The sequence below is a fragment of the Ailuropoda melanoleuca genome, chromosome 13 (assembly GCF_002007445.2).
Source record: "Ailuropoda melanoleuca isolate Jingjing chromosome 13, ASM200744v2, whole genome shotgun sequence".
NCBI classification, from domain to species: Eukaryota; Metazoa; Chordata; class Mammalia; order Carnivora; family Ursidae; genus Ailuropoda; species Ailuropoda melanoleuca.
In genome coordinates this window covers 33,357,823-33,372,885 of record NC_048230.1, presented here as the reverse complement: position 1 = coordinate 33,372,885, position 15,063 = coordinate 33,357,823, and the positions used below count along the sequence as shown (strand labels likewise).

At 37.1% G+C, this 15,063-nt stretch overlaps 1 protein-coding gene across 6 annotated transcripts in view; it reads right to left on the bottom strand.

The window, feature by feature from the left end:
- Positions 1 to 15,063, bottom strand: part of CEP112 (centrosomal protein 112) — a 402,227-nt gene that overhangs the window by 188,384 nt on the left and 198,780 nt on the right. For all 6 annotated transcript variants that reach the window (XM_034641416.1, XM_034641414.1, XM_034641415.1 and 3 more), the window contains one exon: positions 12,574 to 12,756. In XM_034641416.1, the coding sequence (XP_034497307.1) occupies positions 12,574 to 12,756 (183 nt within the window). The remainder of the gene's footprint in view (positions 1 to 12,573; positions 12,757 to 15,063) is intronic.

The window sequence follows — 15,063 nt, the reverse complement described above, 5'->3', positions numbered from 1 at the left end:
AGGAGACTTCATCTTCACTATTGGTAGCCATTACCACCCATCCTGGTGACTCCCAAATCTCTACTCCCAAAGGAGAGCTCTCTTTTGAACTCTAGTCCTGGACTGCCACTTACCTACATGACATCAACACCTAACTGTCCCGTGGCACAGCAAACCATATCTCTGGGTCTCCTCTCTCTCCCTCACTGCCACATCAGCTTCCCCCATTGCCAATGCCTTAGTTAAGTCGCTTATCCTCTCTCCCTCGGATGAGTCCTAACTAGTCACCCAGCCTCCAACCTCACTGCCTTCCACTTCCTAATCCTCCGCTTCAGACTCTTCAGTGATTTCTGACTGCTGATGCTTATGATCTCTACACTTCTGTACTGGACATCTCTAGCATAAAAAATTGGGGCACAGCACCCAGCATGTGTATGTATAAATCTGTAACACCACTGTACTAATCCATGAGGTACATTACAAAAATTCACACAAAATGGGTATTTTTAAAAGAGGAAACACAAGTACATGTAAATAGAAGTTCTATCCTTTTTCTTCCTATATCCTAATAAACCCTATCTGGGAGAACACTGTTCTCAATAATTACCAAAAGGGGTGATAAGTGTTACAAGTAGGACAAGGAGGCGGACAACTGGAAGACACAGAAACGGCAGCATAGACAGAGAGTACAGAACCCAAACTGGAGACAGTGTCCAAGGGGATCCAGTGCAGACACCTCAACATGGTATAGCTCTCCAGGTATGGATCATGCCGCTCCTGTTTAAAATGCTTTTCCTAGTCTCATTTGCATAGCAAATTTCGACTCATTTTGGAAATGCAATGCATATGATAGCTCCTTTAATGCAACCTTCCTGATCACCTCCCGAGACCCTGTACCCCATGCCACGTGACTGACACATCTTCTTCACTGGGGATAAGAGTACCATTATCACTTTCTTCTACTTTCCTCTCTGTAGCTCTGGAAGGCTAAAAGGCTGGGCCTGCTAGAGGACGCCACAGAATAAAACTGCCCATTTCCATGCTGATATTGTTATCAGCTCCTCACACACCTGCTGGACAAGGCAGACATGAAGGCCAAGTTTCCAAACAGTAGAAAAAAGGGGCCAGGAGGATATTAATTTCCCTCCATCCCACTGAATGGTGAAGGAAATATCTTAAAGGGTCTCATTAAATCATCACAGATGTTGTCATCAGGTGGTGTCATCAGCAAAGGGACGCCTTGACAGGGACTTGTGGGCCAGAACGGCATGTCCGTCTGACCAGGGGTGTTACTATGTCTCCTATTCCATGCAGCCTTTGTTGTGTGATAAGATGCACCCTTTGTCTATGTTAAAAGAAGGAATTCTTTGTTCCTGTCTGTTGGTATGAACCATATTACCCAACTTTTATGACAGATGCACAATGCCTGTTTCCCCAGAGACTATAAACTAGGGGGAAGGGATCGTTCCTTTTTTAATGTGCCAAGGTCTAGTATAGCGCCTGGCCCATAGCAGAAGCTCAGCTGATGATGCTAATTGAACGAATGAATATTTCAGATGTGAAAATGATGATCAGAGATATGAAGTGGGTCACTCAGGGTTAAAGGGCCAGTAGGTGGTAGAGAATGGTCAGGAACCAGCATTTCTGTCTTCATATTTGATAAGAAATTGGTAATTGCTTCCAGGCCCATGCTTTAATTATTATCTACTGGCCAATGACGTCTATATTCCTTCATCTGGAATCTTGACCTGCATATCCAACTCCCCATCTGACCCACCTCCATTTGGAAGGTAAACACGTAGCTCAGACTTGGCTTGGCAACAACAGAACTCTTGCTTTTGCTTTTATTCCCCCTTAATCATGCTCATATTTGACACCACCATGTATCTATCTGCTCAGACCCAAACCCTAAAGCATCCTCTTTCCCTCACTCCCCACACCTAACCCATCAGAAAGTCCTATTGGCTCAAATACATATGTCATACACAACCCGACTGTACCAACGGCCACAGTGGACCTCAAAAAACATGAATCCGATCACGTCACCTTACTGCCGAAGATCCTCCAACTATCTTGCAAGCACATCTCAGATGGAATCTCATACTTCAAAGGCCCTGTCCTTCCCTGCACCTCCTAAGCTCATGCCATCAGACCTCCTTTTCTATTTCCTGAACACACAAATTTTTTCTCCTCCAGGGTCTCCGCATGGGCTGTTCCCTCCCAGTCCAGCTGGCTTCTCATCCGTCAGATCCTTCTTAGCTTAGATAGCTCTTCCCTGGAGAGGTCTGCTCTGATGGCCGGCTCACAAAATCACTCGGTCGCTTGTCTGTGACTTAACTTCTCCATGTTAGTCCTCCATCTACCAGTTATTGCTATGTGAGGCTCTCCTTGTTACTTTGGGCTTTTTGTGTGTTATCACCTGTCTTCCCCCATTCAAGCCTAAGTTCCTTTAGAGCAGAGGGACGGGTCTCTCTTGTTCTTTCCTGTACCCAGAGCAGGAACTCCCTTAGGGCCAGAGAGGCCGTGCCCTGTACAAGCCTGAGGCAACATTCACGTGCACCAGGGTGGGAAAAGCACCCCCTAAAGCACCCAGCCTCAGGACCTGATACAGAATAGCACTCAAGAAATCTTTACTGGATAAATGAATCACATGGAATAAAGTCTTTGTCATAAGGAAATTCCATATACGGAATTCTGCCTTATTTTCACAGAGAGGAAAATGTATATGGAAATAAATTTGATTTATAGATTATCTGAAGAGTCACAATTATAAAAGTGTTGACGTCACAGAGTTCCATTTTGTCAATATCCATATGGAACAACAAGACTTCGAAAAGCAATCAGAATAGTTAACAATAATTAAGATTTTCAGAGAAGATTTACTCCATGATTCTTATTTTGGCGTTGAATGACTTATTCGGAGAAATGTCAACTTTATAGTGACAGATCATGATGTTTACTGCAAACGAGCAGAGAGGTAAAGCACAAGAGCGCATGTCCATGTTTCCCAAAGTCTGAACAGGCATACGCACAGTCAGGATTGACCTCAATAGGGGCTGGCAACACACTGTATCTCTCGAACTCATGGCTTTTGTCTAACGACAGCTTTGGCATCATTTTTGAATAATTGAAGAACAAAAGTTTTCAAACCTCACACTCCACTTTTGCTGCACATGCCAACATCACTTTATCTGGAGCTACCATAAAACTTGCCCAACAAGTGAGGATAACATTTACATTACAAAAAATTAGCTTTTCAGGAAACATTTGGTGAACACATGCATCTTATACATTAAATGACATCTCTGCAAATAACAAAACAAATAAAGTCTCACTTGACCCCAGGGATCTGGGGTTTGTTTCATTAATAAATACTGACTTAGGAGCAAACTTAAGATGAATGAGTCACCAGTTTAATTTTAACCTTTTTAAAGACCTGTAACTTTCAAGTCCCTCCACTGGAAAATTCCCTTGTTTTGAGATGCTAGGCCTGGCTGGACTGCTGGTTTCACGCTCACTGAAAGCTCCTCTGTACCACAGAGTGATGATATCAGGGGGAGACACACACACACACACACACACACACACACACTCTGCAAGACTAATGCTGCCTTGCAACTGCCCCCACTAACAAGAGAAGAGACCCCAGATCCAGGCCACATACTTCAGCAAACTTCATTCTCTGAGGATGCCATTAACTCATTCTCAAATATTACTAATACTTTCAGGCCTTGACCTCATACCTAAGAAAAACAAATCAAAATGAACCGGAAAAATAACACACATTTTCAAACCCTCCAAGTCTAATTATGTATTGTTTCTTCCTGATTTCTTGTGATCTTTCTCCAACCTCTCAGTACACAAATGCCCCAAAATATTTGAGAGGTCAGGTAACAATTTAAAATAATTGTCAGGTAACAACGTAAAACAAGTGAAGAAAAATAAGTTTCACTGAACTTTAATATTCGTTTCAAATGAAAAACATTACCTCAAGTTTCACATTAACCCACCAAGTTCAATGCTTTCGGTCTCAATTAGGCCAATTTTTATTATCTAAACATTTTCTCTATTAATGATCTTTTTCAAATATTTTCTGTACACAAATATTAAAGTAGTTTGAAAACAGACTATTATTTTCATGTAGTTCCTTTGCTTTCCTCCTCAAACATGAGTTTAAGGTCTCCCTGACATCAATTCCTGTCATTTTTCTCATGAGAAATTCTCAGGTGTTAAATATCTTTCCTATCATGCAACTAGGCATGATTCCAATTAGTCCTGAATGGAAGACAAAATGACAGTTTAATAAGCTTCAATTTGCCAGTTCTTTGAACATTTGATGATATCATCATTTTGCCAATCATTTCTTGCACTTTGGCTCCGACCTCCCTGTCACAAAAAATTACCTCAAATATCTAAATAAAGACATCAAGGATGTCTCTGAGAGAACTGACTGAGTCAGAAATCCAAAAGTGACTTTTCTAAGACATCAAGAAAGAAGAGTTATTCATCCAATATTTCCTCAAAGATAATTTCTGCCAACATTCTTAGTAATTTCATTGAGGCAGAGGTGAAAAGGACAAGAGCAATATGCTAAAAATAACTGAAGGCATTTTTCCTTATGTCAATGGGAATGACGTTCAGTATGTGGAAAACAATTCATCTTTGGGGTATTTTATGTAAAAAAAAAAAATTCCTCTGAAAACTTCTCATTTTGACCACAATAAGTCTAGAATTAAAAACTGCATCAACATAAATCGCTTTTGAGGAAGGAAAAGGAAACGCGTTTTGTAGTTATTCCTTGTATTTCTATTGAGAAAGTCTCCCAGTTTGAACTTACTAAACCGCCTTGACTTCACTTCTAAAAGGTTTTGACTAGCTGCTGTCATGCAATAAGGTTCATTATATGGGTTCCTTTAGAGGAAAAATACTAACATTGAAGTCTTTGAGATTTAAAAATTCATTCCTTAAAATGAAGGGATTGTATGTAATATTCCAAATTAGTATATAACAGATATTCACCTATAATAAACCATTCACAACAAACCATATTTCACCAGTACTAAACGCAAACCTCGAATGGATTTTTATAGAGACTGGGTAGGTCCACTGACTTAAATCTTCCTGGATTCTTACTCTAGATGTATCTTTTTATTTCAGCAATAATATAAAAGCCAAAAGTAAACCCATCTCAAAATCATATTCATTTTTCCATTCTACAAATTCTGAAATTTGTGGGAAGGAATTCTATTCCAAATAAAATATTAAGAATTGTATCTCTTCGGAGTTTAATTTGTCTCAGAATAGAGACACAGCTATGGCTTGTGGCTTTGGAGAAAGTTTGAAACTACTGGCTAAATCTTGATTTGGATTTACATCGTCTGAGTTACAGGTATCAATATTTTAAATCTAGCAATGTATTAACAATCCAAAATTGAAAATATAATGGAATTTATTGCCGAATAAATGAAATTCAGAGACAACGAGCTCATACATAAGCAAGCATATGGGGACACGAGACACTACCATGAGTCTTAGCTACACTAACTACCAGTTATGTAACCTTGCGCGTTTTACCTATGCTTTCTGAAACTTTTCTCATCAAGAAAATGGAATTACATATATTCATTTTACGACCCAGGTAAGAAGGTCAAAACAGAGTTTCCAAATGGGAAATGTAATTCTTATCGAGTGTTGGAAGGGTGGAACAAGACGATGCGACGTAAGGGACCTAGCAGAGAGCCTGGCGCATGGGCAGCATATGATAAATATTTGTTGCTGCTGCTGCTGGTAAGCGCAAACAAGCATAAGAATTCGGTGTTGTTCTAGGAGGTCCTGCTTTACTAAAACTGGAACTCGTGCAGCATGATTCAGTTATGACTTTGCAGCAACCTCAAGTACATCAAGTACAGGGAATCACTGAAAGAAATGCAAATTGCGATGAGAGGCTCAGCGCGGGGGAGCAAAGAGTCTCCCTCTCTCTCCTGCTAGGCAAAGATTCACATACAACCCTGTGCCTTTTTTGCCAAGCCCAAGTCTCTCCAAAAATCTAAAATCTCTCTTGAAAGAGGCTGTGAGACAGAGAACGAGCACAGAATTAAGATTAAGAAGCCCTGGTTTGCTCGTTCTGTGACCTTGGGCAAGATAACGTCCTTGAACCAGAGGTTCTTTATCTGTGAGCTGAAAATAGTTGGATGTGGTCATCTCTGTACCCAATCTGGCGCTGCTGTTACTGCTGGATGCTTAGATGCCTGACATGACTACAAGGTGCGTGTCTGGCACGACACCCTGTCCCCACAGACTTGTGCTCCCCGGCGAGCACCCCAGTTTTCACCATGGCAGACTTATCACATTGCACCCCCTATTTTAAGTATCTTCAGCATTTAATTATGGCTTCTTCAAGAACAACTTCAATATTTCTAAAAAATCTGTTAAGAATAATGAGAACAAAAGGCAGATTTTTAAAGCAATCATTCAACTGACACGGAGCTGTTAATTCAAAGGGAATACTTTATGTTATGATTTGGAAGGTTTGTCTTTAAGAGGAATATTCTTTATCTAGAAGTGGACCACATGCCATGGAATGTGGTTTCCATGGTAACTGCCACATTTAAAAAATATGCACAGGACTAAAGATACACTGTATAATACTCCTACAAATGGATGATTCTTAGAGAAATCGATTCCCTTGTCTCAGCCTGTTTTTGTATTTTCAACTTCATATAATTTTCTCCACAACGAGGACCAAGTTGAATTATTTATAATAGTTTAATTATAGGTATATATGCTATTTTTGTGCTTATAAGATGAAAATAACTACAGAATATTAGAATTATAATGGAAAAAGAAAGCTAGTGATCTACGAAAAAGGTAAACATTACTTGAAAGGTCATCTTTGTATCTTTTCTTGTAACTAAGCACCTAGTGTAATATATAAATTAAACATACTATTAAATTCATATGTAATATATTAGACAAACAACCACTGGATACTAGTAAGAGATCTTTGCATTAATGCATCTACGTCAAAATATGAGAAGAACTTTGGCCCTATTTGGAAAATTCTGTATAACATATGCTTTTGGTATAAGAAAAACAGTATTTCCCTCATAGGCTTTTAAAAATGGCTTAGTTAGGAAAACCTCGTTTATATTCTAAGTGATTGCACTAAGTTTTTGACCTATCTTAAATGCTGCACTTAGATAATACTATAAAACTTCATCTAAAGAAAATACATTGAAAATTGTAATGTGTGGTTTTACCGTAAGTCCACTGGAGAAGTCTTATTTTCTTTTTGCGGAGTAATAAAGTAAATTGTTAAAGACATCTTCCCACCAACTCTTATGTCTGACATTAAACGTCATGTACATTGCAGCAAAAACCCCCTTAATACTTAAAACACACTTAATTCCACTCCTCTTTCCGTCTAATACAAACAAGTCTGTGTGGGGGTTAAGTACCAGAGTGTGGTGAGTACACAGCTGGGACACCAGGCGACCACTCTGATGTGATTGTGGGTGTCATCAGGGACAAGAGGGGAACAAAAAGCAGGGTTACATTAACAGCAACAGTCTCATTACGATGGGGGAAAAATATTTACATAGTTTGGTTTTTCCAAGTGATCAATCCAATTTGACCCAAAGAAATAAAAATATTTACTACCTCAAAACCAAGTAAATGATATTAGTGAATAAATATTGATGATGAAATACCAGTTTGGTTATGTAGGTAGAAAGCGAACTGGTTTAGTATGGATATAAATAGCCTACACTCCTGGACCAAATTACCACTTGTTTTTATTTCTTACAGTTTTCCATAATATAAATTCAGAGGACAAGAGAATCAGAAGAAAGAGAGTAACGTTCTTAGAAATTAACAGTAGGGCATTAACTCTGAAACTCTTTCTAATCTCAGCCATGCTTCTATTTGTACTTCCTAAAGACGTTTTGTAAGGGTGTCAGGATCAGTCATATAATGAAAGTACCAGAATTTGCTACACTCGTGACTTAAAATATGATTTCATTTGATTCATAATATGTACAAAATTGGATCTCCTGAAGCAGGTGTGTGTTTTGATATTGAGAATGATGGCATTCTCCATTAATTAAAATGAAATTTGGGCACATCAAAATAAAACCTGCTAATTAAATTTTGTGAAAGTACTTAAAGAATCTAAGATGGTTCCACCAGATTTTATTTCCAATGTCTTAACATATAGGGATCATCGTTAGTTATGTTGGTCAGTGTCCTTTATACTAATTCCTGTGACATCAATTTCTCTCAGAACTGAGAGCTAGAAAAAAAATGAACTAGTCTGATTTCTTTCATAGATAATTAGAATTACACAGTTCATCCTGTTTCCCTCTTTGCTGTGGCTTCTAGGTGAGCTCAGAGCTAAAACTTGTATTTAACTAAAGCATTTTTTTTTAAAGTATAGATTTTCTGGTGGGGTTCATATCATTTATTGCTTCATGACTGTTTTCAGTTATATTTTATCTGTTTAAGTGTGTGTTTACTACAAAATGCTGCCTCAAATCCTTTTTGAAAGTGGGTGGCTCATAAAGAAATTAAACTCAATGCTTTCAATGGAAAAATGCTCCCCTAAAAAAGCCCAAAGACCATGCATAGGTTTACCAGAACTGTTCAGAGTATACATATTGCTAAATTCACCCGTAAGTAATCTTTGAAGAATGATAGCCAATATTTAATCCGCTGCATGCAGGTGTACAACAAGTTTATAAATGGCCACTTTTATTTTGGGCCCAGATTACCAAATTCATGGAAAATAAAGTAATGTGATTGAGATATAATTTTAAAAGTTAAAATTGTGTTCCCACAAATATCTTTTCTGAAAAATTTTTTTAAGTAGAAGAGAGAAAGAGGAGGATTTCTGAAAATCCTACATTTTAGAATTAGCAATAAGGCAGCTTCTTACTGTGAATCAATATGGTGAAATCAAGATGATCTGTCCATTTATTAGCAAAACTCATCCATATGAGCATCATGACTCTCAGTTTAGGAAATCCAGAAAGGCATCGAGATGCCAATGTTAGGCAAGATCCAATTTCCTATATACAAATTTTAACTTTGGTGTAGTTTTGGATCTCACGATAACCTCCATGTCTGCTATTTTAATTTGCCTTACTATCCTGATGGTGGTTCACCGTGGCTGTTGTGTTTACCCTGAGTCTCCCATGTGTCTGTACCTCAACAGGTTACACAGACTGCTGTCCTACGATGGTGACCTCACCTCTGGCACATATCACAAAGGTTCTCTACAATGTGCATATACACCATTCACTCTGGCAGCAGACATAAAAGATCAAGCAATCTCTAAGTGGTTCAGGGTCTTAAAAGAACAACTAAGAGGTCAAAGAACTTAAGTTCTGTTTTTCTTGTGATTCAAAGGAATAAACTGTAGAAATTCTTTCACTACATTGCAGTTCAAAAGCAAAATGACATGCAGAACCACCATTTAGAAGAAGCTCTCCTAAGATGGTCATAACAAACTTATACATTTTCTTTGTATTAGAAAACATGATTAAGTCAATCAAATCATCCTTCAAATGAATTTCAACAAGAGGGGTCTGGCAAATGAGAAATATCTGCTGATGAGGTTGTAACTCTCTAACATGTCTTGATATTTAGTGATCTGGATGCTTCTTCTTAAATATTATGACCCTAGGTAGATACCAGGCCGACCATCTTGTATGAGGTTAGTAAAATTTAATATGCATTTTAGCAAATGTAAGCACCACAACATAAAATACCCTACTTGATTTAAAATCAAGTTATGACAAAGATATAATATATGCATAGAGTAATTAGCTAAATGCACCAAATAAAATGAGAGAAATAAATAGTTAATTGTCCTTAGTTGTATTATTATCAATTAGGATTTCTCCATAAAACAGAAATTACCTGGGTAACAACTAACCCGAAATAATTATACAGCATGTTCACCAAAAGGGAGTTCCTGTATGATATATGATTCACCTTATGGAAGGGAACTATACTTTATAATAATGGTTTTCTTATCAATATACAATACATTATACACTTGGAAGAAGCCAAAAGTAGATTTTAGTATATCGTCTGCATTCAACAATCTGATGGAAGAAAAAGCATCAAGCAAAGCCATAGTATCCAAAATAGGTGCTTCACTGCTCCTCTTTTGGTTAAGTGTTTCAAACAGTCCTTTTTACAAAATGGCCTCCATTGCTAAATGGGAGTAGCCAAACATGAACTGAAAATCAAATCTCTCTGGATCTAAAATTAAAAATTATACAATCCAATATTTAAGATATATCACACATGTATCGAGCCACAAAACAATGATTTGAAAAAAACATCTTCTATTTTAAAAAAACATATGTCCACTTGGTTTTTTGAAATTTGTGAATGGAATTTAGGACTTCAAAGGTATTACACATTACATTATTTAAATCATAATCAAGAAAAGATATATTTGGAAAATTTAGATCTTACCTGAAGGAAACTTTGAATTAATATCCTCAATGAATAACCAAAATAAATACAAATTATTAACGTTTTGGTATACATAATAAGGTTTTTTAAAATATAACTTACTGGCAAAATTTTTCAAAAACACATTCTCTAAAAACAACCAATTTTAGCTTGCACAGAAAATCATTTTAATTCAGATCAAGAATGCATTTAGCCTTAGTTTCCATTGCTTTACTAGCATTCGCAGACAGCAATTCCAATTGTTCCAAGAAAGACACAAATTAGGAGAAACACAATCCTATGCTACAGCATTTGAAGAGGTCATATGGTCCTCATACTGATTATTTCAATTAGAAGAAATTCAATTAAGAACCTTATTGTACTCTCCCTGTGGCTTAATTATATGTAATAATTCTAAAATTTCCCTTTTGTTACTGGATGAACCGCACCCTACATATGGCAGATACGACATATGTAAAATCACAAAGATTTCCTCTAAATTTGGCCTCCGCTACTGTTGGCTTTCCACAACGGCACCAAAATAGTAGGAAGTTATATAAATTAATGTATTTTACTGTATCAAGTATTCAATTTTACTATGCAAACAGACCCTACACAGACTCAGAACCCAAATACTTTATCATAGAAGACAATGGTAAGGCTAAGCATCATCTTTGAAGGAGAACATAAGTTTGAAAAGATTCTTAGTAAATTATATGCCTAACAATCAGAAGATCAGCATATATTTTATAAAGGCTCTAATGAGGTCGGCGGCAAAAATATAATACACATTGATTAGCAGGAACCACCTGACTGCTGGTACCATGGCTACTACAATGACTACCTTTTTAGTTAACAAACCCCCAAAAAACAAATCGAAAATAGTTTTCCTATAAATGTATATTATTGACAAAAAAAAAAAAAAACCTGTGCCGAGTATACTTACGGTGCCCTAGTCATTCTCTGAAGGTAAAAGACAACTCAAGGTCAAGTGAAAAATAACCAATAACTCCTATTCTTTGCCTTACCACCTCCCGCCCTCCACCCAAGAAATAAACATCTTATGGAATCAGTAGTATTTTCATTGTTTAGATGATCATAAAATTGTTTAAACACATGCCATCACAAATAGAAGGCTTATTTCATTGTTTAAAAATTATATTATTTGGGGAGACAGGATAACTAGGAAGAAGCTTATGTGTGATATGAACAATATGGTTAAGATTTCAATGGGAAAAGAGGTATTTAGACCTCATATATGATATGGTTTTATTAGAAAGGAAAATTATCTTTTTTTGTTATCAATTGCTCCTCAATTTTTCTTTAATAAAATTTCACAGCAATCTCAACAGGATACACTAAAGGCCTTTGATTACATATACCCTAAAGAACGTATTGTACCACAAAGATGCACACACCCAGTAAGATTTTTTTTTTCATCTGAAATTTATAAAGATAATTTTCCATGCTGACAGTGCACATTTCATCCATAAGTTTGAAGAGTCAAATGCTACCACAGCTGGGGGTTATTCTGACAAATGGCTTCCAACAGGGACTACAGAGATGGAGGCTAGGAGGCATGTGCATGCGCAAGTAGGAATAAGCCACAGACCTGATGGGAAATAGCCCTTCTCTAGAGTCATTTTTATCAATTACCATCTGAGTGATCTAATCAAATATAGAGTCTAATGAAAAAAAAAAAAAAGCAACACCAGGAAGGAAAAGCAAATATTAAAACAGCTGCTTGATTACCTACAGAGATTAAAACAAAAAGCAAGGAGTGAGGCTGATATATTTCATAGGGATTTGCTGAGGCTGAGGGGAGGGGTAAGGGCAGATACCTTAAAAAAATCCATCATGAAAGGAACTGAGACAAGATTATAAAAAAGGGGCCAAGTTATAGCGCGCCATGGGATTTTTAATCTGGCTACCTGTGGTTTCTGTAGTTAAAGCCTTATTCATCCTCAAAACGGGGGGGGGGTGGGAAGAAGAAAACAAAAAAATCACATTTATATGTCAGTTTTGCAAATGATCAAACAGCGTGCACCAACAAGAATAAGAAGAAAACACTAAACGCTAATGACTTTTTAAAAATAGATACCCGTTTTATCAAATATTATTGATAATTACCTGTGAATCTCGTTTCTTGAACTCTTGAATTTGATTTTCGTGCTCCATATTGGCAGCGCGAAGCTGTTTTTCCAGGTTTTCAATTTCCCGTTCATGGTCTCGGACTAGGCTATCCTTCTCTGCGCTATGCTGCTGTGATAGGTGCGTCTTCTCCTGTTCATGCTCCAGCTTCAGCTCTACTATCTGATTGGACAATGAGGAGGACAGTTCATCAACAGAACATCCTTGTCGTCATGACAACTCATGGACAGCTTAATTTTTCTCTAATTTGTCCAAGTTGAAAATTTTATTTTTGTGTCATTATTACCTCACCCTTGAAATACTCTCATCTGTGGGGGGGGGGGGGGGGGGATTTTATCCAAACCTCCTAATATTCAAGACAGTTGGGCATATTCAGGAAATCGTTCTGCAATCTGTTGACATAAATGCCTGAACATTGAAAAAAATTATGTTGAATGTTAGGTATTTCCTACCCAAGAATTCGGGTATTACTGATCAGCAATGGTTATAAATGGTTAATAGGCAGTACGCTTTGCTGTTCGCTTCAATATATACACATAAAAGCAGCAATTAAATCGGTCAGTTTTCTTTATGATTTTCAAATAAAAGCTCGAAGCTAAATACGCATCTGGATTATTGTATATACAGTTGTCTTTTTAAAAAATAAAATGATAAATTTCAAAGCTCTATTATCTCGTTGTCAGCTACGGTATACCAACATAAACAGATGTTATGTGTTCCAGAAGGGCACCTGCTGTGCTGCAAGCTTGCGCCATGATTTCATAAAGAGCATTCTATTCTCAGGATCCTTTCCCAGTCCACTCCACACTGGAGACTGTGACCTTGGCCAGTCTTAGCCTCTCCCTGCTAGACTGAATGGCAGCCCGAGACCAAGGGCCTGGTTGCCGCAGCTTTGATACTAATCCTCCCAGACTGTGCACAATGGCACCCTACCTGGCCTGCAAACTATAGCCAGCCAGGCTGTCTTTGAAGCAGGTGATGAATAGGGGACTGCAGGAAGCCAGCTTCCCCAGTGAACTCCAGGCCACACAGCTGCTAAGAACAGTCACTTGGATTTTTCTTCAGTTTTGGTGGATTTCAGGGGAAAAAACTGCTGTTATCTAGAATATGTTGTGTTATTTTCGGCGTGAGAATCCATCTTCAAAAAAGCTAACAGTAGGAGCCTGCTCCAAATCGATCTTGTTTCTCGTTTCGTGCAATGCATCACCAGACTACCTTATCTTAAAGCGATAGCATTCATTTCTCCACATGTGCATGCTACACTAAATTTCAGAAGTTATTTTCTTTTGAGATTTGAAATTCTCATCCTCTAATTGCAAAAACGCAAATTGAATGTGCTTATGAACATAGGTTTTAACATTTTTCTTTATTGTGATTTTTCTTAGAGTGGAAAAATGAACAGGAAATGTCTGACCACTTATAAATGTATTATACTATCTAGGAGAAAGGAAAGGATACACACTTTTCATTGTATACACTTACCGAACAAAATAATATATGATGTAATACAGAAACATTTATTTTGTATCTGAGAACAAAGACACATTCTAGTGAATTTGTGTCTATTTCAAATTTAGGGATCCTTCTTGCATATCCTACTGCTGGCAATATACAGAAAAAATAATGTACACATCTTCTCCTTATATACCAAGTAGTAAAATTTTCTTTATTTAAAATTAATGTGCATGCTTTACTCTGATTCATACAACTACAATGTTAATCCCAACAACAGAGAGAATTTAAAATTGTACTGATATTACAGCATTATTTCAGGCATCTGAGTTTATGAATTATTGAGTTAGAATATTTTTAGTTCTTGGACACATTATTATTTCTACTCAGTGTTACACTACCAAGCATTATTATAATAAAGTTATAAGTTTTAGTTAAAATCATTTAAGTATGTAACACACGAAAAAGAAATAGATGGAGGTAGAGAGTACTACTAAGATCTGATTCTCAAAAGCCTCAGAAAAATGGAGAGAATGGGAGTGATTTAAAATTGATGGAAAACAAAGTATTTTACATACTCTAGGGAAAAATAACCAGTTGACCTGTAATTAAGGCAGAAGGATTACAGAATTCTTCCCACAAGAAAAAACACATGACCAGAAGTCACTATGAGATCGTTAGTAATGGCATTGCCTCATTCTAGGCTCTAAATAATGTACTTCCATAGTAACTTTCTCTGAGTTCGTTGAAGAGCTCTGGTAGACTGATCAATGACCCTGCCCATGCTCAGATTTCAATTTATTCATTTTTAAAAATTAGGAACAAATGAAATAGAGATAGTGGAATTTTGAGCCTAAAGACAGAAGTTCACAAATTATTAGCAGTTTATCATTTTGTCAGGGCCCATTGCTCAGTGATGCTAGTTAATGAATGAATAAATCTCAGGGTTGCTGGAGCCTTTTAAAGTGAAATAGCTCAGGTTTGTCTACTCAAACCCACATTACTTGGCCAACTTCT